Source organism: Orcinus orca, chromosome 4 (assembly GCF_937001465.1).
Source record: "Orcinus orca chromosome 4, mOrcOrc1.1, whole genome shotgun sequence".
Lineage (NCBI taxonomy): Eukaryota > Metazoa > Chordata > Mammalia > Artiodactyla > Delphinidae > Orcinus > Orcinus orca.
Window position 1 is genome coordinate 48,337,571 of NC_064562.1, and position 27,760 is coordinate 48,365,330.

A 27,760-nucleotide genomic window follows, 5' to 3' on the forward strand; every position below is an offset into this window, starting at 1 on the left:
TAGCCTTCTTCTTTTTCAGCTTAAAATGCTTCTTTCACATGAAATTGAAAGATGGGGTATAATGCCCAGAATGGGAGGACAAACTCCAAGGTACTGACCAGGATTCCTTCTGTGACCCTGAACTCCCTGTTTGTTCTGTCAATATCAGTGAATGTAATCACATAACTAAACATTGTGGCCCGTAATCAAAACTTTTAGAAAAGTTTTCTTTTTACATATTAATAACTAGGAAGCAAGAGAGAAAAAGGTTGTTATTCTTCAGCCAGTGGGTAACTTCTGCAGATTGAATGGATTCAGTCTGCCTTAATTAGAGTTTAATAAATTAGTGGGGTTTGTACGTGGAGTGTTTTCCAGCGCCAATAACCAATTCTCTGTGGGTACCAACTGGGTGTCTATGAGTCAATTCCATTCTGACGCTACCTGGGGTTGGTGTCAGATTCTACAGATTTAAGGGCTCAGTCCCACAAGACTGCCCCTACTTCAGACACCAGTCACAAGTCCTGGGCCACCTATACTTTTTGACTGACAGGCTGTAAATTGGGGGTTCCCACATCCTCCTCTAAAGTTTCAATAATTTTCTAGAACTGATCATGGAATTCAGGAAATTGCTTTACTTACTATTACAGTTTATTATAAAGGCTATAACTCAGGAACCGCCAAATGGAAGAGATGCACAGAGCAGGGTATGGGGTGGAGGTGTGGAGCTTCCATGCCCGCTCAGGGCTCCCGGCACCTTGTGTTCGCCAACCCAGAAGCGCATTAAATCTCACCATCTGAGTCGTTATAGAGCTGCTTCTCCAGCCCCGCTCCCCGTCCTGGAGATCAGAGTGTGGCACTGGAAGTTGCAAGCCTCCGATCACTTGGTCTTTCCAGTGACCAGCCCCGGCCTGAGGCTATCTAGGGGCCCCATCTAAGTCACCTCACTAGCAGAAGCTCAGGCGTGATCCAAAGGGCCTCATTATGAATAACAAGATACTCCTATCTCTCAGGAAATTCCCAGGGTTTGAGGAGCTCTGTGCCAGGAGCAAAGACCAAATATATTTATGACACTACAGGATGTGAACCAAATAAAAGGGCAGAAGAACAGATACAAAAATGTTCACATTGTGCCAAAGACAACAGAAAGGACTTCCCTGGTGGTGCAGTGGTTGAGAGTCCGCCTGCCGATGCAGGGAACACGGGTTCGTGCCCCGGTCCGGGAGGATCCCACATGCCGCGGAGCGGCTGGGCCCGTGAGCCATGGCCGCTGAGCCTGCGCATCCGGAGCCTGTGCTCCGCAACGGGAGAGGCCACAACAGTGAGAGGCCCGCATACCGCAAAAAAAAAAAAAAAGACAACAGGAACAGTGTCACAGAAGCCTGTACTCCCGTTCCACAGTACAGCTGTCACTGAGAAACTGCTGCCCAACTAGAGACTCTGTCCCAACCCCACTTCTCCTCTCCCTACCTGGGAACACCTACCTGCCCAGTTCTCACTAATGACACATGGACACAGCAGTTTGTGGTGCTTTCTGGCCCAAAGTTTTAGTGGGGTCTTTCCTTACTTTATTTCCCCTTCCACAGGCTGCTTACAGAGGACAGTGAGGTCCTAGGGGATGGAGGAGCCACAGGACAGGAGCCTGGGTGATGACCTGCAAGGAAAGCTGCCCTCCCGCCAGGAGCACCCACTGCTGTTTAGTGAGGGAGAAGTAAGCTGCTGTCGTTGCAGCCTTCTTACACGCTGGGGTCTGTGACAGCGGGTGGCGCTCAGGGTAACCAGTGCAGATGACACGCTAAGTAGGGCGTAAGTTACCACCACAGCCCTCATGCTTCTCCCTCTAAGCACATCCGATTTTAAATAACAAGTTTTAAAAATATAAAGTTTAGTATTATATGTTATCTCTTAAATCAGTTGGCTTTACTGAAAAATTTTTATTTCATCAGGTAATGATAAAATGGCTAATGATAGAACACTAAACAGATTTTGACTGTAAATTGTTTTCCCTTTAGTTTGACCTAATAGAAATGCTTGGGCATTCTGTACGGTAATGGTGAATGCCTCTGAAGACCTCACTGGTAGAATATAAAATTCACTGTGAAGTCTGTAGAAAATATACGTGAATTTAACACAAAAGTGCTATGAGCCCAAAACAGTTCTTAAAGCACTTTCTAACACTATTTTCAGTTGGGTTTAGGCTCTTTTCAGCAAAGACCATCTATAACCAGGATTAAACGCTGTTTTGCCAATAGATGTTACACTTATTAAAAGTTGTTTTAATATAGAATTAATTTTCAAATACAGGCATGTATAATATCCCTCCAAACAAAGGTAAAGTTTTAAAAGAAATATTCTAAAACTTTTTTCTCTAAAGGGAGAAGAACAGACTCTGTGCCTCTGGATGTTTGCTTTTTTTCTGTGTCATTAGTGGAGACAATATTAGTATTTTATTTTACATCTAAGCTATTATGGTACTAACATTTATACAAATAATTCAGACATTTGATAAAGATGTTAAAACTCAGGTTTTATTATTTGTTTCAGTTATAATGGCAAAGTTTAAATGTTTATTTCTTCCCAGAGCAAAGATGTACTTCCGTATCACTCTCCTGTTATAATTTTGTGACCTACTAGCATGAAGGGAGAGGGAAGAGGGTGAAATGATTGCTATGGGGCAGTCCATCTGTCAGCCCAGAGCTGCTGTGAGAGGAGGGGCCGTGGGGAGAGATGGTCCTGCAGGAGGCCCGTGAGGAAACGACGGGCGTGTCCCACCCTGCAGTCCGGCGGGGCCTGTAGCTCCCAGCTCTCTAAGAGGTCACCTTGCTCAGCCTATACCCTATCCCCCTTCCTGTTCTTTCCTCTTGGGCTGCTCCTGCTAACAGGCTCTGATTAGGCCCCTTGTTTGTACACCAGCCGTTGATCATTAAGACAAAAACATACTTGCTACCCTCAAACCATACATGGCAAGTAAAATCAAGCAAAAAACATTGGGAAGTCTTAATGCATTACCTTATATCCTGGCTAATCACATCTAGTGACCAGATATTTTCTAATCACAGTTCCATACGATGTTAACGATTTTTAAATATAAAGTGTGTATGATTAAAGAGAGCATTTCTCTAGCTGTACCAGTACAAAATCTCCTTTTGAGTAAGGTGTGTTTTACTCCCCTGCTTCAAGAATCACCCAAGGCTCAAGCCTGAACCCTCTGCAGCTGGTTAGTTTCTCTGCTCCGTGACCAGTGCACATCTGCAGTTTAGCCAAGCCCTCCTCAAGACCACCAAGCCCTAAAGTAATGATGGGTCAGCATAAATCCATCCATCAGTGCCACAGGAAAAAAGTCCATGCTCACTGGAAGCATCATCTACACATTAGACAAAAGCCACTAGCAAATCTGAAACAACTCTGATGGCTAGACTGGAAGTTTCACTTCCTTTATTTTAAATTATCCAGGGTGCTCCACAACCTTAGCCTCTTCCATGTTCTATAGCCTCTTCGCTACTTTGCAAACTGAATCAGTGAATCCCCCACCACTTGTGAACCACTTTATCCTCATGGCCAGTCTCTAAGGATCTATTGCTGCATTCTTCCCAACGGGTAACTTCCCCATTCTCTACTACCACGAACTTCCATTCCACCACTGTGTCTGCTGGCAGGGGCACAGAACGAGACCAGAGCCCGTCCTTGCTACACTGGAGTGGGATGTAAGTGTTCCATCTCCCAAGACTCTCATGGTCTCCAGTTACTGCAAGGCATTGCACACCAGCGCGTGTGATATAATGGACCTGGAAGCTGACACTAACCTGATGAGCCTCTGAAGACACTGCTCCTACCCTTTTTGGTTTCACATCCACTTCCTGACCTCTTGCCTCCACAAGAGTGCTTCTGTCATAGTCCTTTCCCTGCTTAGAGCTTAACACTGGAGACTCAAGACTGCCACCCAAACCAACATCGCCCCAGGATGCGTGCCGGGATACCATCTCCCAGTCCACGTGGTCAGCCCGGGCCCGACTGTCCAACTGTGCGAGACTCACTCCTTCTTGTGCTCTGTCCAGGAGCAGGTTGCTAGAAGGCAACTTCTCTGCCAGACATGGAGCTGTTTTAGCAGTTTTCTCTTGGCCTTTTTGGAATCCCCATTCTCCTATAGGAGATCCAAGGCTTTCGTTTCCTGAAACGTCAGAGTAACTTCTAGAGTTACCAGTCTCAGAGGTAGCTAGAGATTGTGTGTCTGGAAATTGTCCAGAGGGAACATGTGCTCTTGAATTGTCATGGTTACTGCCTTCTCCAGAAGGACTCTGCAGTCTCCATGCTGCTTCCTGCAGGTCACCAGGGCCTTTAGTCGTAGAAACCAAACATCCATTGCTTTCTTGAAGATGCTCTAAAAAACAAAAGGAAAAGTGTAATAGTGTCGTGCAGTTCATGTGAGAAAAAGGTTCAGTCAGGCTGAGAAAATAGTTTTAGTTTTTAAAGACTTGGCTACTAATCTATCTGCAGTTCACAAAATTTGCCTCTATTAAAATCAAGTACTTAATTACCTGGTGTGTTCCCAACTGTGCTCTAAGAATATACAGGCATATCCAGTAATAAAAGACACATCCAGGAGTGTCAGTATACCAGCACAAGAGTGTAAACGAGGTGGCAAGCTGTAGAGGCAGAAGTGTAACCCTGACATGGTCCTGGATCTCTGCAGTCCAGGCCGTACTGGCACGCCACCAAGTCGAGTTGTTTGGCTGCCATCATCGAAAAATGTCCAGCCTGTGTGACGAAGAGCTGCACGGTTACCCTGCAAACCAGATGAGTACACTTGTAATCCCAGGAACTGCGTGCAGGTCAGGGATTGGCTCTCACAGGTGCGGGCAGGTGGTCAGCAGCAGCTGTCACTGTGGGAGAATACAAAGGACAGCAGTGCATGGCTGGGCAAGAGTTGGGGGTGAGGGTGGCTGGATTCGCCTTGCACACCCCATGTGCATCAGGAACCTCTTCGACAAAACACAGGCATCTTATATCCCCTCCCACTGCATACTTTAAAAATATATTTTCTTGGGACTTCCCTGGTGGCACAGTGGTTAAGAATCTGCCTGCCAACGCAGGGGACACGGATTCGATCCCTGGTCCGGGAAGATCCCACATGCCGCGGAGCAACTAAACCCGTGCGCCACAACTACTGAGCCGGTGCTCTGCAACAAGAGAAGCCACCGCAATGAGAAGCCCGCGCACAGCAGTGAAGAGTAGCCCCCACTCGCCGCAACTAGAGGAAGCCCGCGCGAAGCAATGAAGACCCAACACAGCCCAAAATAAATAAATAAATAAAAATATTTTTTCTTAAGACTACACAATCCAAGCTCCCTCAAGACTCAGTTTCATTCTTGGCCACCTCATTGATAGTCCAAATAGCTCCCTACAACTGAGGTCCCCAACCCCCGGCCCAGACCGGTAGGTAGAGGTCAGTCCTCTGTTAGGCCCCCGCGGCACAGCAGGAGGTGAGAGGCGGGGAGCAAGCGAAGCTCCCTCTGCCGCTCCCCATCGCTCGCATCACCGCCTGCACCACCCTCCCACTCCGCCCCCTTCCGTGCAAAAATTGTCTTCCACGAAACCTGTCCCTGGTGCGAAAAAGGTCGGGGACCGCTGCCCTACAAGATCTTATTCTCCAAAACCATACAATCAGCATATGCGGATTGGGGGAGATGACGGTGGGAAGAGGGTGGTCTTGTTCAATTTTGTCTCTTTTTAATGGTGGTGTTGGAAGTGAGACGTAAACAAATATTACTCTGAATCCCCAGTCTTTCGACCTGAAACATGAGTTAGGCTTTCAGGAAAAGAAGATAAATGAGCTCTCTGCAGGAGAGGCACAGGGGCAGATTTTCAAGTGGCTACACATGAACGCCACTCCACTACAGTTTACAGATGTCATTTTCACCACTAGGCTGGAGTCCAGGCATGGGCAGCTTGCCAAGGGAGGGCGCTGGAAGGTAAGGTTCTCTGCCAGTGCTCTTAACTTTGCCTAGTATACAGGGTCTAAAATACAGAGATGGAAACCTAGATGTCAATTGTACTCGTCGGAGCAGAATTAAGTGTCTCTTCCCTGGGGTTTCAGACAACCGTGCACTGTTCGGGTGAGCGTGGGGGAGGGCCGACAGCTCCGAAATGGGCGGCCATCGAGCAGCCTCAGGGCTTCAGCCCAAGCCTTCAGGGCCAGAGTCCAACCTGAACTTTGCCTCCCCGACAGAAGCGTCCAGACATGGGAGGCTACTCGCTGCGCCGGTGTTCCCAAACACAGCTCTTCCGTGGGGTGAGGGATGGGAGGCCATGAGGCTATGGGATTGGGACCGAGACAGTGTCCCTGCTCGGACAGAAATTGGAGAGGGTCGTGGGATCTCCGAACTCTAAGCACCCCTTTCCGAAGGCCCGGAAGGGGCGCCGCCGCTGCAGCAGCCCGCACTGCACCAAGCTCCGCCAAGCAGAAGAGCCCATCCCCGCTGGAGGAGCAGGGGTAGGTCCTCAGGGGCGGGCGCCGAAGGCAGCGACTCAGCGGGGCGCGGACCTGGGACAAACCGCCTGGGCATCCCCAGGGCCTCGGTGTAGGGCGAGAACCCCACCCGGCGCGTGCGCACCAGCCGGAGAAAAACGCGAGCCGCGGGGAGGGTCCTGCCCGGGCTAGGAGAAGCTAGTCCTCGGGAAACCTCCAGGTGGATTTCCACCCCCTGCCCCCTCCCGCGGGTAACTTCAGAGCCCCCCGGCAAATATGCCCTCGAGACACAGGGAGGAAGAATACCTGGTTTGGTGACCAGCTCCCGCCTAGAAGGTCCAGGGCTCAGTCCGCCGCCACCACCCTGATCGCCTCCCGGAGCCGCAGCCTCCCCTGAAGAGGCGTCCTTCCCCTGCTCCGCATCCCCCTCCTTTCCCGTGTCCCGCAGCAGCCAAACGAAAAGCGCTCCGGCCAGACCCCCTCCGACCAGCAGGGCGGACCAGACGGCGCCCATGACTGAGAGGCCGCAGCTGCGGGAGACGACGGCGACCGAGACGGGGGCTCGGGTCACGCAGGCAGAGCCACACCTACCCAGCCCGCTGCAGCCTTTTACGGTCCCCGGTGGCGGGCGCTCCCGCGCGGGGCCCAGCCCTCCGCGACCAAAACTCAACTTTCCCAGCCCCGCCCCATTCCCCGCCCCGGGGCTACAGCCCCTGGTTCTGGCAAGGCGAACACGCGAGCGCCCTCCTTCTCCAACATTTTCCCTTCTCGACCCCGCCAGTCGCCGGCGGCGGGGAGCACCCGGCGCAGGGTTCCAAGTGCGTCCCACGCGCGTGAAGGGTCCAAGGGCGCACGGCTGCCGTGCGCAAACCCGTCGCCTTCTTTTCCTGCTCCGGCTGCAGCTCAGGTGCAGCCCTGCCTGGGACAGCGCCGGCCACCTCGGCGCCTCCTCCCCACAGACAATCAGTAGCAGTGCGGCCCGAGCTTCTGGCACTTAGACGCTGAAGAGGCCGACGTGCATCTGCGACACGCGAGGTTGCGGCCAGAGCGGAGGCGGGGCGGGAGAGGCAGCCGGGCCGGGTGGGTAGACCCATACAGCCGGCGCGTTGGAAGCTCCATTCCTCCGCCAGTTAGCTGCGCTTAACGTCCCCAAGCCTCCGCCTCCCCGCCTGTAAAAGGAAAGGATTGGACTGAGATCCATCCATCTGTAAATGCCAATCACCTTAACCGCCTCCAGTCATTACTGAGGGTGCGTGGTTGTCGCAAAGTGCGCGCCCTCCTTACTGGACTGCGTGTTGTGCAGACGCAGGCTCCTCCGGATGGGTTATTAATAAAAAATTGCGGGCTTCCCTGGTGGCGCAGTGGTTGAGAGTCCGCCTGCCGATGCAGGGGGCGCGGGTTCGTGCCCTGGTCCGGGAAGATCCCACATGCCGCGGAGCGGCTGGGCCCATGAGCCATGGCCGCTGAGCCTGCGCGTCCGGAGCCTGTGCTCCGCAACTGGAGAGGCCACAACAGTGAGAGGTCCGCGTACCAAAAAAAAAAAAAAAAAAATTGCAACCGTCTTTGTTAAGTGCTGTCGGTGTGCCAGGTGTTTAATGTATGCGTTTAATTTGATCCTCACAAAACAACAACAATCTGGGAACTAAGAATTATACACATTTCTTTCTAAATTCACTCCTCTGCTGATCTGATGGCTTTACACACCAATTTCAAGCTAACGGTTCCCATGTTTGTATCTGCAGGGTGAGCCTTTCCCTTGACCTACACGCTCCCACATCCAACTGCTAAGACCACAGCTGGAATGATTACTAAAATGGCTCCTCTGGTAAAACAAATCGTTCCAACGTGCCCCGGGCTCGAGCCTTGTTTGCAAAGTCAGGTACAGAAAGCAGTGGGAGTCCTTGGTGACTCTGCAGTGTTTGTGGGATGGGAGCTCGCTTCGGAAGGCTGAGCGGTGAACGTGGTGAAAGCTGTGAAGAAGGCCGACGTGGAGGGAGCCCTCTCCAGAGAAACTTGGAGGCCAAGGGGAGGAGAGGAATCGAAGTGTCGCTTGAGAAGAGAACAAGGCCTAAGGGAAGCTCTTTCAGACGGAGAGACACGTGGGCACGTTTGTTCAGTTCTTCGGCAGGAGAGAGCCAGCCGAGACCTGGAGGAAGATGTGAGGAGGACGCGAAATCCTGGACGGGGATTCCGCGGGAAGGCGGAAGTCAAGAACACCATTAGAAGGGGCGGAGTCGGAGGAACGGAGGGGAGGAAACAGGCGTGGAAAAGCAAAGAAGGCACAAAAGAAACATTTTGAGATACACAGGGGCCCATGAGTGAGGTTAGCTATCAGCTGAGTGAGAGAAAGGAAATCCAGGTGAGTTTTTTTGGTTTTTTTGTTGTTGTTGTTGTTTTGGTTTTTTTTGCGGTACGCGGGCCTCTCACTGTTGCGGCCTCTCCCGTCGCGGAGCACAGGCTCCAGACGCGCATGCTCAGCGGCCATGGCTCACGGGCCCAGCCGCTCCGCGGCATGTGGGATCTTCCCGGACCAGGGCACGAACCCGTGTCCCCTTCATTGGCAGGCGGACTCTCAACCACTGCGTCACCAGGGAAGCCCAGGTGAGCTTTTAAGGAAAGCAGAGCAGGTAGGAAGGAAATGGCCGCTAGGGGAAGAAGTTGCCTTGGGAAGTCCTGTGGGTCCTTCCATCACAGGCCGGTGGCGTCGCTCCCTTCCTGCCTTTCCCAGTGACCGCGCCTCCTTTCACACCCCACCTCACCTGTCCAGACCTTACCATCCTCCCGCAACTCCCTCCCCTCTGGCTATGATCCAGTCTGCAACCACTCCTGATTTAATCCTCCTAAAAGCACAGCCTGGGGTTGGGCATCTCCTCTGTCTACCAGACTAAATCCAACCCCATTTTAGCCTTCAAGGTCTCCCTGACACACCCCAACAACCTCTCCAGGCCTTTCTCTTATCGTTCACCTGAACTCCAGCCAAACGGGGACTCTCCCGCGGGAGCCTTCTCTCATTGGTTTAGACGTTTCCCAAAACCCACTTCCTTCCATGAACTTTTCCCTAGCCCCCAATCCCACTCTTAGCCCCCAGCCCTCAAACTGATATGCCATTCTTTTCTTTGAACTCTGATTATGTACTGTAACTCTGTTAGAGAAAAATACAAGGTTTTCTCTTATGGTATAATTACTTTTGTCGTTTATCTCATCCCCATATTAGATCATAAATCCCTTGAGGGCCAGAGTTTGTTTATTCTTTGTATTCCCCAGAATACAAAGTTTGTTATGTAATAGGCCTTTTTATTGTCTTTGTTCATTGAATACCGAATATATACTGGCCCTAAACTAAGTGCTTTATGAGGATTATCTCATGTTAAATCCCTGAGAGGAGTAATTTGCCCAAGGTCATACAGCTGGTGAGTGACCAAGCTGGGATTTGAACCCAGTGTTCTGACCTCCCAGGACTCCTGCTTGAAACTCTAGCTACATTGAATCCTAATGCTTTTAAACCATGTCCAAATTTCAAAGCATACATTTTAGAAGTGAGTGTGCAAATCCGGATGTTTGATACCAGCGTATCCCTCTGGTAGTATTCCAACATTTATGGTGAATTTCAGCCTTGCTCTCGGTTTGTAATTCCTCTCTCTGCAAGCCCTCACCTCATTAGGGAGATGTATTCACCACCAGCACCTGTCTGTTTCTGTCAAGCCTCTGGCTTCTGCTACTCCACATAATGTTAACCACAAGTCAAACCTTCTGCAAAGCAGTCACATTGGAGCTGCCCAGTTTCATATTTCATAGGGACATTTTCTAAGTGCAACTGTTTGCAAACCTCTGACTCATCTTAGTTCCAGAATAGACTCCAGGCTGAGATCTCTTACGCTGAATGATGAAACCTTTAGAGCAAAGGAAAATCTGTGTCAGGAGAACAAGTTCACTATGTAGAGAAGAATAAAGTTAGATTACTACTTTGTACCACATAAAATGGTGGACTGAGGATAGAATGAAGTCCTGAATGTAAATGGTCAAACTACTACTAATAGAACAAAATCCAAGAGACTGTCATTGTGATATTGCATAATGTAAGAGGCCAAAAAATTTCTTGGCTTCATCAAATAAGGCTATCTCATCAGTGAGGCTACCATAGACAAAGTTAGCAGGTAGATCCAGATGGGGAGCAGATTTTCGTGTTGTTAAAACTGACAAGGCACCAATATGTAGATATAGGATGAACTCATACAAACTGATCCAAAAAAACCCACAAAACCTGACACGAGATCCAGTATAAAATGAACAAGGGATGCTTCTCCCCAGTGCCTGGAACATAATAGGCACTCAGGGTAATTTTTGGTTGAATAAATGAATGACTAGCAAGAGATGCAAAAATGCTCAAATTCACTGGTAGTTAGATAAATGCAAATTAAAACAAAGATGTTACACCATTTTACATCCACCAGAAAGGCAAATATTAGAGAGATGCAATGCTGCTGATGGGAGAGTAAACCAGTACAAACAATCTGGAAGAATTTTGTGAAATTAAGTATGCATATACCCCATGACCCAGCAATCCCCCTCCTGAACATGTATGGCCAAGAGATTGCACAAGACTGTAAGGGGGCACATAGTGTTATTTGGGATAACCGTAAGTTCAAGGCCACCTGGCTGCCCAATGTGGGCAAATAATAAGTAAACTATGGTGGATGCCGATGAAATGCTATGAAGTGGTTACGACAATGACCTTGATCTACACACAGCAATGTAATTAAATCTTAAATACATATTGGCGACTAAAAGGTAAGAAACTAATATCTCGCAAGTTGCACAGTGTGGCCAAAAAAAAAAAAAGATTTGTGGATTTGGCTCTTGAATAATGATGTGGACCGTCTAAGATTCCAGGAAACCTGCAAGGTTTTTTGAAGAACTATAGTGCGATAAACACTGCCAGCTTGGACTAAAATGGGGGTTGTCTAGAAAGGGGATAAGTGTATTTTGCATATGAGAGCAACATAAATAATTTGTGGCTAAAAGACAGGCTGCGCTGGTCTTATACTATGGCCACAAATTATTTGATATTCTTCCCTTCGAAGGAAATTTGGAGGAGTTCAGTTCTCCTCTTCTTGAAGGTGGGCTGTACTTAGCCACTTACTTCTAATAGAATATGGCAGAAGTGGTGATGTGTGATTTCCAAGACTAGGTTATAAAAGGCATTGTGCTTCCTCCTTGCCTTCTCTTGGATCACATGCTATAGGGCCAACTTTTTCAACCTCAGCACTATTGATATTTTAGACAGGATTATTCTTTGTTGTGAGGAGGTGCCTGTGCATTATGGGATGTTTAGCAGCATCCCTGGCCTCTACTCACTCAAAATTCCCAGAAATTGAATTGTTGTGTCAAAGGCTATATACATCTGTACATATGTACACACACACACACACACACACACACACACAAAGTTGCTTATTTATTCTGGTTTTTTTTAAGGCTTTGGATAGCCAAATTGCCCTACAAAAAGTCTGTATCTTTTCCCACTTTCACAAGTTGAATATATGCACCTTTTTCTTAGCATTTTTGCCAATATTAGTTTTGTCTTAAAAAAAATCTTTGCCAATTTGATAGACAAAAATTGATACCTTGTTTTAATTTTTTTTTATTTGTGACCTTGACCATTTAAGAAATGATTTTGGTCTGTTGTATTTTTTTATGACTTAGCCCATTTTTTTTCTGCAGCATGAGCAAAAACATAGAACCTACTTTCTATGTGAGCAGAGCAGGTGGCACTGTACATTCTGGTGTGGAGGACTGGAGAAGCCCTGCTTCCCTCACCACCCCTCCGAGGCAGAAGCCCACTGTAGGAAATTCTTCCTTTAGAAATTCATTCCTTTGGTTCGTTCTCCCTCTAGATTTTAAAATATCAAGCAAATCCACTCTAAGGTATTGGCGACACATCAACTTTCTTTTTGACACATTTTAACAGTTACCAATACTTACAGTGCCATGGTTGGGTAGGTGGGTGGGATCGGGAAGCAGTTAAAGAATAATCCTGAAAAGAGGAAGAAGACAAGAAACAGGGGATAATGGTCACCTCAAACTTTGCCCTCATCATAGTTTTGCTTAGGTATGTCCTTTTCTAGTCTACCTCACTCTCTCCCAAGAAGATAACTGTCAATTCTTAAAAAAATTTTTTTCGGGAAATTTGCCTCTTTTTTGGTGCTTCACCATTCCTGATATTCATCCATTCATTCAATAAATGCATAGTTTGAGCCCCAACTATGTAGGACTCTAGGCACTCTGCAGGACACTAGGAAAAACCTATACCTTCCCTGCCCTCATGAGCTTATACTCTAGTGAGGGAGACACACCATTAATGAGTAATCAAAGAAGATAACATGATGAATGATGGGCGATATAATGGCTATCAGTGAGGTGCCGGAACTGGGAATAATCTGCAGCAGCTCTGCTGGCCTGTTGGTGCAGGAGTGGTGCAGGCATGACTTTGGAGGGGGACCTACATTCACTTCAGTAACAGTTTGCTCTCATATGCAAAATACACTTAGCCCCTTTCTAGACAACCCCCATTTTAGTCCAGGCTGGCAGTGTTTATTGCGCTATAGTTCTTCAAAAAACTTTGCAGGTCTCCTGTGAATCTTAGACGGTCCACATCATTATTTAAGAGCCAAAACCACAAATCTCTTTTATTTGGGGCCGCAGCTTACGGGATCTTAGCTCCCCAGCCAGGGATTGAACCTGGGCCCCGGGCAGTGGAAGCACAGAGTCCTAACCACTGGACCGCCAGGGAATTCCCCACAACTATCTTGAAGATAAGCCCTTCTCTACCTTGAGAGTGTGCTGAAGAACAACGTCCTCCACTTCCTTAGACGCTCTATTGTTTGACTAAAACTGTGAGGCACACTTTTAAAAATTTCAGTAGCATTTTTGTCTGCCTGAATGTACTCTGAAGCGTCACCTTTGAACTTTCTGAGGTCTTAACAAGGGATTTAACAATTACATCCTTGGATTCATCTTTAGACCATGTTTTCCTGGCATGTCCTTTGATGTGTTCTTTTGGATTTGATCTTTGCTACAAATCATTTCTTAATTTAAACATCATTTGTCATCTGAGAGGCTAGGAGTTTACAAAACCATCAAGTCCTGGTTGCTTTTGGTTAAACTGTCCCTTTGGCTTATCGATCTCCTCTTGCATTTTACTATAAGCAGCAAGAAACCAGGCGGTACCTTCAACACTCTGTATAAAAATCTCCTTAGTTACATCACCAGTTCATTAGGTAGTTTTTCTACTTTCCACGTTACTTCAGGTGACAGTATGGATAAACTTCCTGCTATTACATAACAAGGAGACCACTTCTCCCGATTTCCAACTGCATTTACCTCATTTTCCTGCCAGCCTTCACCCACAGCCTCTTCACAGTCTATGAGACTTCTGCCAACAGTTTCTTCAAAGTTCTTCCAGTTTCAACCCACTTCTCAATCCTGTTCCCTTTCACATTTTACATTCTTGTTATAGCATCCCACTTCCAGGCACAAAAATCTATTAGTTATCTATTGCTGCATAACAAATAATCAGTAAATTTAATGGTTTAAAACAACCAACATTAGAGTCATTTTTATGGGTTAGGAATTCAGAAGCATCTTCTCTGAGTGGTTCTGGCTCAGGATCTCTCATATGGTTGCAGTCAGGATGTCAGCAGTGGTTGCAATCTCATCTGAAGGCTTAATGGGGGCTGAAGGATCCACTTCCAAGACGGCTTTTCACATGGCTATTTGCAGAAGGCTTCAGTTCCTTGCCATGTGAGCCTTTCCATAGACAGCTTGGGTGTCCTCACAACACAGCAGCTAGTCTCTCCCAAGTGATTCAAGTGAGAACGAGGAAGCCACAATGTCTTTCATGCTTTAGTTTCAGAATGACACCTCATCACTTCTTCCACATTCTGTTCCTTAAAATCAAGTCTAGGTACAGCCCACATTCAAGGGGAAAAGGGGTTAGACCCTGCATTTTGAAGACAGGTGCATCAAATAATTTGTGGACCTTTTTTTAAACAAACACAAACTTCCCAAATTAGAAAAGTCCTTGGGATTGTCTAAAGTAATCTCATGTCTTGCAGCTATTGAACTGAGAAAGAAAAAGAAAAAAAAAATGATCCTTTAATTTGCTGAATTAAAATATCATTTGAATTCACAGCTTTGTAAGATCTCGTAGGTGAAGACAGAGTATAGATTGGGAAAGAGCGAGACCCTGAATGCTGAACTGTGAATATATGGGAATGTTCAGATGGCTTCAAGTTCCCTAAACTCCCAACCCTATGAAAATATGCTGCTCAGATCTCCTGTTGCAAGGAACACAAATGACTGATGGACCCAGCTGCTACCCCTCTGGATCTTTCGCCCTCTCGCCGAGGCCATACTCCCCTGGGCTGCTCCCAGCCAACGACAGAGCATGCAGAAGTGCCAAGGCAGGCCCATTTTAGCAAAATGTGCGACTCCTCCTCTTGGCGACCTTGACTTAAGGTCTCCCCATTGGCCTGGCCAAACCTTCCTTTGAACTGTGCTGCAGTTCAAGACCGTATCTTCTTTTCCTCCCTCTGTCCTTCCGCAGGGATCACACACGCATCAGAATCTAAAGGCTCTCCCTCGGTTCTGCCGCTCCCACCCCAATAAACCTCTCAAGCATCTAATGCCCTTTTGCCATTTGCTCCCTGGCAGACCCAAACCGCTGCAGCCTTCCTTGTCAGAGAAGTTCTCCCTACTCCCTCTGTGGTGAGGATTTTCCCACTTTGCGCGAGGACTCTGTAATGACCTTTGTGGAAATAGGCTGGCAGGAGGCCGGGGTAGCCAGCTCTCTTTATTCTTCACCCCTAACATCCCTCACTGCCTTGAATGCTCCCCATGTGCTAGAGGCAGTTTATCCTAGCTCCCAAAAGCCAACTGTTAAATTTGCAGGAATTTAGCAAGTTGGTTGGTAAACACAGTCATTACTAAAACTTAAATAGACTTACAATTAAAATAAATTATATTAAAACCAAAGGTAACAGAACTCAAAACCTCATCTCTTCCTGGTTTTTAACACCTTTTGTTAGCATCTATGCTCTTGAGGTTATTTACGTCTATTATGTCTGGGTGTTGGAAATAACATGTAACGACGTGCCACTTGCACTTCTCTTTGGATTTTGGAGGCCAGATTTAGATGTGCTGTTTCAGCTCATTGCTTTAGTAATCTGAGAGGCTGCCGGCTCTGAGGGCAGCCTGAAGCAAGAGAAGGCTTTCAGCTGGTCCCGAAATCTCTGCCCTCTGATCCAATGTATCCAGCGTGCTCAAAGCACCTGTGGCACAGAGAGCTGCTGAATGGAGCTTCGGCACGTCCAGAAAGGCGAATCAGAGCACAGGCCCCCAGGGCTTTGCAGCTGAGCCAGGAGCTCTGTGGCATGTAACTGTTCTCCTTTGGAGAAACCAATCTCCGTTTGTTGCTTGGCACCAGTTAATACGGCAGCCTGATCCTGAGACCTTAGGTAACCAAGCGACTGGTGCCCATTGTCCACCAGGGTCATCTGATCCACTAAGCCATGAAGTCAGCTAACATTTAGTGTGTGTGCACAGTGCCAGGCTGTGTTCTAAGCACTTTACTGGTAACATTCCCTTTAATCCCCACCACCATTCTGGGAGATAGTACTGTTATTATTGCTACTATCCTTACTTTAGATGAGAAAACTGAAGCAGAGAGAGGATAAGCAACTTGCCCCATAGTCATATAGCAAATAAGTAGCAGAGCTTGGTTTGAATCCAGGCCCTCCTGCTCCAAAGTCCACACACGTAATTACCAAATTATTTTGCTTCTCGTAATCAAGTGAAAGTTTTCTATTTAGGGCTGGGCTTGACCAGGAATTGAAGACAGAACAAATTGCATGGTGTGCCCGCTCCTACCACCCTGTCATCTTCCTCAGCCTACACATTTGACCTGGGGACGTTCTCTAAGTCCAAGTGATGAAACAGACAACCTCCACTATATGACGGCAGCAGCCACAAGTGGACTGCCACAACACTGTAGCCCAACTCAAGGGTGGCCCTGAAGAGCAGCTGAGAAGGGGAATTTTCCAGTAGACAGAAATGTAAGCATTTCATCCTGTTGACCACTTTGTCTGAAAGGAGAAATGGGCTGAGGTGCATGTCACCAACTAATGGTCAGCAGCTGATGGCTTAGCTTAGTAGCCAGAGACTTGGAAGGATCAAGAATGCAGGGATAGTGACAAAGAGATTTGGGAGAAGAGGTATACAGGGGATCGCTCAGAATGGATCCAGAGTATGGGAGTATTTGGTTCTTTGTGAATACCCACCAAAAGCCCTCCACTGTAGAGGAAGCGCTCAATAATCAGGTGAAAAGTTTGACCTATCCTCTGCATGCCAGCCCGCTTCCTTCTCCAGAAATTCCAATGTTGCCCAGTGATCTCATGGGCAAAGTGGGCATGGAGGCAGAAATGCAGGCTCCACGTGGGTTCAGCAACTTGGATTTCCCCTCACGAAGGCTGCCCTGGCTCCTGCTTCTGTGGAATAATTGTCCAGTAATTAAAACCAAACTTGAGTCCCTAATGTGAATTAGGCTTGAATGTAACAAAGCCAGGAACAATGTGTCCAGGGGAAGAAATGCATTCTCTCCAGACCACCGCCAACACCATCTTGGCTCAGCACTTGAATGTCAGAATCCTGCCCCAGCTTGCCTGGTAGAACTGGATGCCTCCTCTGGGCTCTCAGGCTTTGGGGCTCCCATGGGCTACCAAGCGGGCATGTATGACAAGTTGAAACAGCAAGGGAGTCAGAGGAAAGTGGCCTGACTAGAATAGCAACCTATTCTGCAATTGGATTTGCTTTCCTGCTTAACAAACTTCTGCCCACACCAACATTTCTACACTTCCTGCATGCTCATTCACCACCACGGTATCCCACTCAACACTGAAACTCATTTCACAGCAATGGGTTGACACTATGCGTTCATTGCTTCTGTCATGTACTCCATCACCCTAATGTGTCCAGATGCATAGAGTGTATAGTAAAGACTCACTCACAGCCTACAGATTATTGAAATGGGATCATGACAGACCCAGAGGATGAAAGGTCATCCATCACCCAGAGATTCTGTATTTGAAGACAAATACTATAACTGATAAAACTTTGGGATCCAATATCCTTTAAATAAATTCCTTTGATTAAATTATCCAGAGGGTATTTCAGAGGGAAAGATCTGGAAGGAGGCATTCCAATGAGTAAAGAGTAGTTACTGCTGACTCTATAGGAAGTATTTGTATTTTCTACGTTCTTTTTGTTAGTCTATATTTTCTAATTTTCCTAACATGAGCATTAACATGTTAAATAAAATAATTTTTAAAAATTTAATGTAAAAATATGTCATCTTGAGTTTCCATTAAACTTTATGACCCATGACATTATATTATAGGTACACATTTATTATCAAGATTAACATGCCAAAAAACCCTCAGTAAGCTTAATTCAAAATGAAAGAAAATTATATTGTAAAGAAAGAGTAAAGGAGCTATTCACTCAAAACCAGGGAAAATAATGCTCTGGGAAAATGAAATAGAGCAATTCTGCTTTTTTATGGTTTTATTTATTTTTACAAATAGTTGATATAACTATGTAATATTGACAATGCTATCAAAATGTTAGAATACCAAATATGAAATTGATCTCACGGTTGATAAAATATATAAAATATTGATTAACTGAAGCAGAAGACTATTCTGAAATGTTTGTATTAGTTATAAATTTTATGGATGTTGCCAAGTCAAAATTGTACAACTATGGTGGGACATTCATTATAAATTTTGTTTAATGTTTAAAGAGAGAGAGAAATAGCCAAGTATATAGTAAATGAAATCTGTCTAATCATCTTCCCAAGATTCTTCCATGCTTGAGTTATTTTACAGAAGTCTTGTTACATTCACATTTACATTCCTTCCTCATACACATCTTCTCAAGGAACTAAAAAAAAAAAAGATGAGAGAAACTCCTTTAAATTGGCAAACGAAAATTGTACAGTCTAGTCACAACCACTACCATACCCGAATTCACAGTCTCACACTCTGATGTATATCCTGATAGGACCCAAAATCTGATGTCGATGATAGACCGTGCGAGATGGTGGACTTTGGAAAGTAGTTGCACACCATCAGGAATATCTAGATATAATCCACACTCTTTCTGTGGCCAAGTCCAGCCCGGGCCAGCTCGGCACAGCCTTGTGCTGCTCATCTCTGCTATTAAAGGCCTGGGGCTTCTGTGTAGCCGAGGGAATGAAGCTGTAGGTAATGCACAGAGCAGTTAATCCAGCAGCAGATACTGGAATGTGTATGTTAAGTATGTATGCTCATGTAACATACATAAACATGTATGTATACAAGGTGTACATAGACATTTAAGGGAGTAAAAAGAGAATGAATGCTCACATATAAATTTAAATAAGTAATGATTTTATATATAGATAGATAATTTACCATAATAGATTCCCCCCTCTCTTTTAGTTGAAATCCTACTGATAAAATAGAGGATATAGGATGTAAGAATAAAGGGAGAAAATATTCCAGGGTTTTGAGTGACAGGTGTTCTCAGGGGGCTCAGCCATAGCCAGGGGCATCACCTCTCTTTAGTTGATGCAGCTAAAAGAGTAACTAGTGAGTCAGGCATGCTTCCTTTTGCCCAAAATTGAACTAAATGTTCAGCAGCAGAATGGATTAAACCAACAGGGGACAAATCAAAATAAATAAAGCATCCTCTTTTGCCACTAAAGAAAAAACTATGAGTCACTATAACGTCAAGAGCAAACAGGGATATATATGTATATACGTATATCTCCTTGGCAAGAAGAATATATATGTCTCTGTGTGTGTGTGTGTGTGTGTGTGTGTGTGTGTGTGTGTGTGTGTATATACACATATATATCACATAATTATATTTATGCTTAAGTATAATTTTGTGTGTATTATATAAATATATAATCATACATACAATTATGTTATATAAAATATATAAGCATATTTAATATATTATACATATAAATATATAAAATATACTTATGTAGGCCATATATGCAGATGAGGCAGTGACTAAATACATAAGTACAAAAATATGTGTAAGTATATTAACTATATCTTATATATAAGTATCTTATATATAAGATATATACTTATATCTAAGTCTATAAAATATACTTATGTAGGCCCACTGTTGATGCTCAAAGCTATTGGAGAGATTTCATCCTAGTTCTAGAATGGAATCTTCTAGCCCATTAGTCTATTATCTAGAAAGTACTCTAGACTTTCCCTTCACATCACCTGATTTAACTTTGAACAAGTCTGGATCTGAGATTGGTCAATATATCTATTTGCCAGTAAGTGTAAGCTGTTGTTAGTTTTATCGCTCTTAGAAAAAAAGAAATCCAGTATCCTAGTTCCAGGAACTTCTACCATCTGGCTGCATGTCCTCCTAAGGACTCCACGGGCCGTGAGCACAGGGGACTCTGGACAAACACAGAACTTATCAGCCACGACTTGGGCCCCAGGCCCAGCTGGCTTCCTGCCATGGTGACAGGGCTGGTCTGGGGACAGATCTCCAGGCTGCAGGCCCTCCTGCTAAACGGTCTGCTCTGCCAGCCTCCCACCCCACTCTTGTTATCTGTGGCCTCCCGGGGGAGCCCTCCACGTGGGAGGTGGGGGGACGACCAGCACTACAAGCTCAGGGAGAGGGAAAGACAAAGTGGAAAAAAGACAGAAGAGGCTGCAGGGCTGTCCGGGAAGTGACCTTTGGCCCTAGTCTGCGTCCTCATGTACCCCACAAATAGCACAATAATAGTCCCAGCTCCACTCCCAGCTCCACTTCGTCCTGACCCCAGCATGGCTCCTTGGAAGTAGAAGTGAAGGAGACTGGACACTTCCTGGAGAATTCATTGTTTTAGTAGCAGGCTCACGCCCTGCACATGGATCCCTTTCACTTTGGCCCCGTTAAGGCCAAACCCAAGGAAGGTGAGTCAGCAGGGAGACAGCAGGAGCCAAACAGGCTCCTGTCTGCTCCTGAAAAGAGCAGGACGCCAAAGCCCATCTGTGGGCCCCCGTCTGGGGAAAGCACACCCCTTCTCCCAGGGCTGAGTCCTGGTGTGTCCCTGTAGAAGAAGTATTTTGATTTTGTCAGGGTGCTGACCCCTTCCCATCAACAACTGTGAGCCCCTCAGCAGGTCTTTCCGAGGTCTTTCCGGCCCTTTACTCACACTCGGCATCCTGTAGCCCCTGCGCAGAATGAAATCCTTAAAGGCAGCTGTTCCATGCAGGTCTGCAAGTAGCTCCTCCTAAAAGAGGGCCCACACTTTAAAAAACCGGTCAGCTGTCAGAAGCTTGATTTCATTATTTGTCCTAATTAAAAGCACTTAGCCATTTATCAAGTATGTTATTTTAAACGACTTCCTTCTCATTTAGGAATATGTGTGTAAATAACGTTCAGAAGTTGATGAATACAAAGGCTTTCAAAAGATATCCAACCTTCTCTCCTTTCTCTGTTCTTTTTCTTACCCTTGTATCAAGGATAAGCAACACATTTTATCAATTAGATCATTATTGACCTAGGATGTCCGGAATCTAATCTATTTGAGATTAATAATTGTGATACTGTGATTTATAATAAGAGATATTGGGTCTTCTTCCCATTCCTGGCACAGAGGCCTTAAAACCCTCGGAATTTCCTAAGTGATGAGAGCCACAACGGTGACAGTCTTTCCTTATTCATAACAAGCCCCTTTCAACCACATTGCAATTTATCTTAATGCACGGTGACAACCTTCAGCTCAGATGATCAAGTCTCAGCATATACACATACCTGTTCCCATAGCTCCTTTTTCATATTCTCATCTTGAGCTTTATGTAAGACCTTGGGGTCAACCAAAGGCTCATCGGCTCTTTGCTTTTTCCACAACTTGGTGTTCAGATACCATGCTCCGTACCTCATCTTCACCCACTTTGGTTTATAAGGATTCTGTAGAAATAACATAATTCCCAATTTCATTAGTTTGTTTGGTTTGTCATTTCAATAAAGCTAAGATTTAGCTTATGAAAGCAGTATCATTTATTTTTAATCTATGGTTACTCCTTGCCAAAGTATTTTATGAAGTTTCAGTGTGCTTTGATTTACAAAGGTAACATGAAAAGTTCATGACTGAGAAAATAATGTGGTAGTTAAGCATGGCTTTTGGATTTAGACAAACCTGGGCTCAAATCCAGCCTTCCCCACTTAGTAGCTATGAGTCCATGGACAAGTTAGTTAAATGCTTCATTTGTAAAATAGAGATAATAGTATCTACCCCATAGGGTTGTTGGGAAGACTAAAGGAGAGAACTATGTGAAGCAGCTAGAACTCATGTAAGAATCACATATTTCAGTGAAGGGTAATGACCTTCAACAATACTCAGTCAACCAAAATAAGAAGTTATCAGCCTCTCTGTGAGCCCAGCTCTATACTCAGCTTTGTAAATGGTACACTACTTTTGATCCAAATGCTATTCAACACCAGTCTCTTGCCTCTTTAGTTTTTAATTAAAAAAATATTTATGTGTTTATTTATTTATTTGGCTGCACCATGTCTGAGTTGCGGCACGTGGGATCTTCATGGCTGCCGTGTGTGGGATCTGCAGTTGTGGCATGCGGGACCTTTTTAGTTGCAGCATGCGAACTCTTAGTTGCAGCGTATGGGATCTAGTTCCCTGACCAGGGATCGAACCCGGCCCCCTGCATTGGGAGCGTGAAGTCTCAACCACTGGACCACCAGGGAAGTCCCTCGCCTCTTTAATTGGAAGAGAGAAAGAGGGGGAGGAAGAGAGAAAGAGGGGGAGGAAGAGAGAAAGAGGGGGAGGAAGAGAGAAAGAGGGGGAGGAAGAGAGAAAGAGGGGGAGGAAGAGATGTCTTTCCTTTCTTTCTCCCATTCCTCAGGAGTGCATCTGCTGGTTCACAGCCTGATGCTGTGATGCAATACCCGCTCATTGTCTCATGAAAGGAGGTCTAACGCTTGTGTAGGACAAAGAAACATGAAACACAAAGACCCTGCTCCTCCGTCTTCTCACTCATGTCTAAACTATGAGGTGGAACGTGTGGCCATTCTAGAGTCAAGCCAGAAACACCTGCCTGAAACAGAGATGATGGGACAGAGCAGAGGGGAGGGAAATCCCTTCCCAGAGCTGGATTCAGCATTATGATCCCTCCATTCCAAGCAGACTGACCTCCTTGCTGTTTCTAGAGCACCTATCACACTGCTGCCTCAGTGCCTTTGCACTCACTGTTCCCTCTCCATGATGCTCTTCCCCAAGACACCCACATGGCTCACTCTCTTACCTATTTTAGGTCATCTTTTCAGTTGTATCTTCCCTGACCACCCAATTCAAAAACTGTAACCCCTCACAACACTGCTTGTCTTCTTTCCCTGCCTCATTTTTCTGAACAGCACTTACCGCCGCTTGACATGCTGTATATTTTTCTGATTGTTTGTTGTCTCACCTCTGACCTTCTAAAATGTAAGCTTCTGAGCTTGTTCCCCGCTACATCCCCCTGGCATCTAGAACAATACTTAGGACATAACAGGTGCTCAATAAATATTTGTTGGGTTAAAATCAGGTTTCTTAACTTCAGCGTTATTGACATTTTGAGCTGGATAATTCTTTGCTGGAGGTGGGGGTCGGTGGTGCTGTCCTATGCATTGTAAGATGTTGGGCAGCATTCCTGGTCTCCACCCACGAGATGCCAGTAGCATCTCCAAATTGTGACAACCAAAAATGTCATCTCCAACGTTGCCAAATATCCCTGGTGGGGTGTGGGGGTGGGGAAGGGGACAAAATTGTCCTGGCTGAGAACCACTGAATTAAAGTAAGGAGGGTAGGAGAGGAAAGAGAGGAAAAAAGAAAGGAAGAGAGAGGAACACAATCTACATACTGCTCCACTAAAGAACTTGAGCTCTGGAATACGTTAGGTGGCTGGGTACCTCGTGATCTTTCAAGATTCAGTACAAACATAATTTCTTCTGTGAAGTCTTAACTGTACCCACCCTCAGCCCATGCCTGGTGGAACTGGTTACTTCTTCCTACAACCCGGATGAACCATGACATCATTTCATTATAGTTAGTCATTTATCCATTGACCTCACTAGACCGTAAGCTCCTTAAATGCAGGAAACAGTCCTTCATTTGGTCCCAGCACTTTTCAGCACATAGTAACAGATGCTCAGAAGTGTTTGTTGAATTAATGTATAAATAAATGGATGAATGAATATACAGGGCCAAGAGAAACATGCTACAATAGAGGCAGAAACTGCTGTGAGAGATTAGAAGTAAGAATAAGTTAATGTCAACCGAAGGACCTGGAGAAAACTCCATGGAAAAATTGGCATCTGACCTGTGTCTAAAGGAAGATGTAAGAGTGTAGACATGAGAAGAGGGGCACGTCAGGCAGAGAGAATACTGTGAGCAAAGGTAAGGTAGTTGAAAAGCTCAGAGTTTTAAAGAACATCAAAGAGCAGAGGATAACAGGCCTGAGAGTATGTAGAATAAGAAAATAAAGATGGAGATTCCATCCCCGGAATAGGGACCAGATTTATCCTTACACCTGCAACAACCAAAAAACGAAATATAGATATATATTGAAAATATATATATGTATTTATTTATAAGACACTGGACATCAAATAGCAAAGGACAGTAATCCCTGAGAGGCAAAAAGTGAATAAGCCCCCAACTGCCCCAGTTCACTGTCTGCAGAGAGTTCCCAGGCCACAGAGCAGGAGAAGGAGCCCAGGAGGAACCTAGTGGACTTTCTGAGTTGAGAAGACAGAACTGAGAGTCCAGGAAGACCAAGGCAGCTAAAGTTTGCAGCCCAGAGTAACAGAAAGGAAAGAGCTGCACAGAGAGGGAACTACAGAGGTTTGCAGAGGGTCTCCATCTGTGTATGTCTGGGAGGAAACCACCTGAGGTCTGGGAAAGAACTAACCAAAAGGATTAGAGAGAACAGTGTCCTGCATGCACACAGGGCCAGGGCCAGGGCCTGTTCCCTCCTGGGAAACTCGAAGATTCACAGGATACTGGGTAGAATACACGAAGGGTCTTGCATCGGTAGTAGGGAGTTAGCCCTAGACTAAACATTATTTTGACCCTTCTCAACAGTTCTTAAAAGCAAGACCCAAAAGGATCAAACTTTTCCAGACACAAGAAACATGAAGACATATACACCAATGTGTATAATAATCACACTGCTCAAAACCAGTGACAAAGAGAAAGTATTAAAAGCAGCCAAGAAAAAACAGGTCCAGAAAAACAAAGATAAGGATGACATAAGATTTCTCATCAGAAACAACACAACCAGGAGGACGGTGGAGCAACATTTTTAAAGGACTAAAAACAAACAAAAAACTTTGAACCTAGAATTCTATACCCACAAAAATATCTTTAAAAATGGAGGAAGAACAAGGATATCTTCAGACATAGAAAAGCTGGAAGAATTCATCGCCCGCAGATCTACTCTAGAACTATTAAAGGAGGTCCTTCAGGTGGAAGGAAAATGATACTCTGTGGAAATCTATTTGAACTTTTGCATAGTGATCCTCCATTGGCCAGTCAAAAGTTCGATTTTGGCAATAACCACCATGCTTTATAAAGCAGCATTTGTGCAATTATTTGTAAATACAGAGAATTGAGCAATTTCATTCAGCCCAGATTCAGAACAAGCAGTGGTTCAGGTCCCATGTGCCTGAACCACATGGATAAAATTTGCCTGTCCAGCATCATTCTGCATTTTACCCTTTAGAAAGATGAGAGGAGAATGGAAAATTTTAAGTGCTGAATTAGTGATGGAATGCATAGTTTTCATAAACTTTATGCAACAGAGTCAAAGACGGAAAACATCATGAATGTAAAAATAGGTCAGCTGATCATGTTCAATTATGAAAGGACAAAGCTGGTATGTCAAAAATATTGGAAATATAGTATCAAAGATTATGTGTAAAAGACAGAGGGAAATTATTATCTTCACTTCCAGAGAAACTAACTCTGTAATCTCCCCGCTTCCCACCCACACTTAGGCACGTAAATCTGTTGTTGGACTGGCACAATTTGACTTGTGTATATATATTTGCACTAACACATTGTGTAGAAAAGTACTCAGGGGCCCATAGTACTTCCCTTTAGAACATAGCTTGTTTTTTCTCATCTCTGCTTCCTTGTTCTGTCTTCACAGGAAATTGGTGCTGGGAAACTGAGCGATTTGTTAATTATCAGGCAAGCATATGGTCAAGAATGATGGTCTGTGGTCGAAAAGACCGCCATAAAAATTCAAGAATTCTTTGGACATACACAGTGTTCACAACTGTTAATTGCAGCATCTTACTCTTGCAATAATAAACATTCACGTATATTTCTACTGACTATTAGAATTTCAACATGTAAAACACATAAAGAGATAGATTTCAACATATAAAACACACAAAGAGGTTGTCTCAACATATAAGACACATAAAGAGGGAAATAATGACTGTTCAGATATTAACAATAATGCTGAATGGCCTGCCTTGTTTGTATAACTGACTTTTTAAGATGTATTAAATATTCATTCTTTTAACAAATGTTTATTTATTGTATTTTTTACAAATGTTAAACATCAAAAAAATTTCAAGAATTTTCCTGAAAAAGGTCAGTGCCTTCTGAAGTACCAGAAGTCAAGAACATTTAATACTTGAATACGATTTAATTTCCTTTGATTCTCAGTTCTTCTCCCTTTTTGCAGTTACCTGTGGTTTCTGAGGTCTCTGCTCATAGTGCAGTTTCTGGGAAAACTGTGGCTCCTGCAGGTTATTCAGCCCAATCCTTTTCTTTAGCTCCAGAGGAACCTGGCTGGGTCTCATTGTATGGAGCACATTATAGCTTGGTTTGCTCTGACAGTCAATGTCAAACTGTTTCAGGATGAACTCCTCATCAATGTTCAGGCCCCGCTGGAAGAATAGCACAGGGCATGAGTCAAGGACAAATGGTGAAATGCTCCTTCTTCCATCTTTAATCTACAGGACCATGGCCGGAGAAGAGAGAGGTAGTTTAAAGGAGAGGTAGAAAGTGCTCAGTCACCATTTGTAGGAGACAAGAAGTATTTGGGGTCTGGAGAGCTTCGTCAGTGCATTAAGAGACAACTTAGGACCCACAAGAAGCAGTGAGTCCTGAGGGAGATAGTGGTGCTGAGGAAAATTCAGTCTGTTTGATCAAAAGCAAACATCTCCAACACTTTATAGTAGTAACATCTTTAGAGGTATTTTCCAGACATGTCTAGAAATGTTAGTTTGTGCTCTGCCCACAGCCCCTTATACAGGAAGCTGCCCTGTTCGGGGCTCCTACTGAAGCCATGGGCTCCTTTTAGTCAGCCATGTTTTGAGCACAGAACAAACCCGCCTTCCGCCCCCCAGCCATAGCTGGCAGGAGTACAGATGGGCACATTAAGAGCCCCTAATCTGTAGACTGACCGTGGATCTATGATATGGCTGAAAGATAACTTAGATTTGAAGAATAGGAGAATATAGCACCCCAAAATATGCCTCTGGCTTAAGGCTTATTTTGAGCTGATGATTTTGAGAAACAGCAGACAATACAGGAAACGATCTAGAAACGGAGTAGAAGTCACCCTTTAAGTGAAATTTACATTTATTAAAAAAACTCCACTTGTAAGGCTGTCTTCCTCTCCATTCCAGGAAGAGAAGGAAGACTTTAAATCATAAGACAGACACTCTTAGCAAAGGAAAAGGCACCCACTTAAATTTGCATAATAAGCCATACTCTTGTTCTCCTATTCCTGGTCACCTCCCCATTACTGACTCCCCACACCTTTCTCTCTTTGTCTTTGGCGCAAGTTGGTATTTGAGCCTGAATTGTAAGCCACGTAGGAGAGTTAGTCATTTTTCCCTGGGTATCTCCCATGTATATATGAGGTATACTTGTTAATAAACTTCTGTTTATTTTTCTCTTGTTAATCTGCCTTTAGTTATAGAGATCCCAGAGAGAACTTAGAAGAATAAAAGGAAAATTATTTTTTCCTGCTCTACAGGCTCAACACAATCTTACTTTGGAATATCTAAGTTGGGGAATATAGAGAATGGGGTCATTAGCAACTGAAGCTGATGTTGGAGTGAAATTTATACACGGGGTCATTAAATCGAGTCGGGGTATAAACTAGAGCAAGCAGAATCAATGAGGTAAAAAATAAATAAATAAACAACATGGAAGGAAAGTATAAACTAGTGCTATGG

General features: G+C 45.0%; 2 protein-coding genes across 3 annotated transcripts in view; both read right to left on the reverse strand.

Moving 5' to 3' along the window:
* Positions 1-2,477: 2,477 nt before the first annotated feature.
* On the reverse strand, positions 2,478-7,486 carry STBD1 (starch binding domain 1). 2 transcript variants are annotated; one of them, XM_004280182.3, is made up of 2 exons: positions 6,749-7,486; positions 2,478-4,354 (listed from the first exon to the last, which is right to left on the reverse strand). In XM_004280182.3, exons 1-2 carry the CDS (start codon positions 6,954-6,956, stop codon positions 3,492-3,494), a joined length of 1,071 nt encoding a protein of 356 aa, XP_004280230.1. In that variant the 5' UTR covers positions 6,957-7,486; the 3' UTR covers positions 2,478-3,491. The 2 variants fall into 2 exon arrangements, with proteins under 2 accessions (XP_004280230.1, XP_049565361.1); XM_049709404.1 differs by having other exon boundaries at positions 2,478-4,856; positions 6,749-6,885.
* A 5,458-nt stretch (positions 7,487-12,944) lies between these two features.
* The window catches only part of FAM47E (family with sequence similarity 47 member E), a 34,724-nt gene continuing 19,908 nt past the window's right edge, over positions 12,945-27,760 (reverse strand). The window contains exons 5-8 of the mRNA XM_033406530.2: positions 26,261-26,461; positions 21,320-21,475; positions 20,718-20,795; positions 12,945-18,439 (exon numbers count right to left, since the gene is read on the reverse strand). Coding sequence (XP_033262421.2) covers positions 18,374-18,439; positions 20,718-20,795; positions 21,320-21,475; positions 26,261-26,461 — 501 coding nt within the window. The 3' untranslated portion in view covers positions 12,945-18,373. The remainder of the gene's footprint in view (positions 18,440-20,717; positions 20,796-21,319; positions 21,476-26,260; positions 26,462-27,760) is intronic.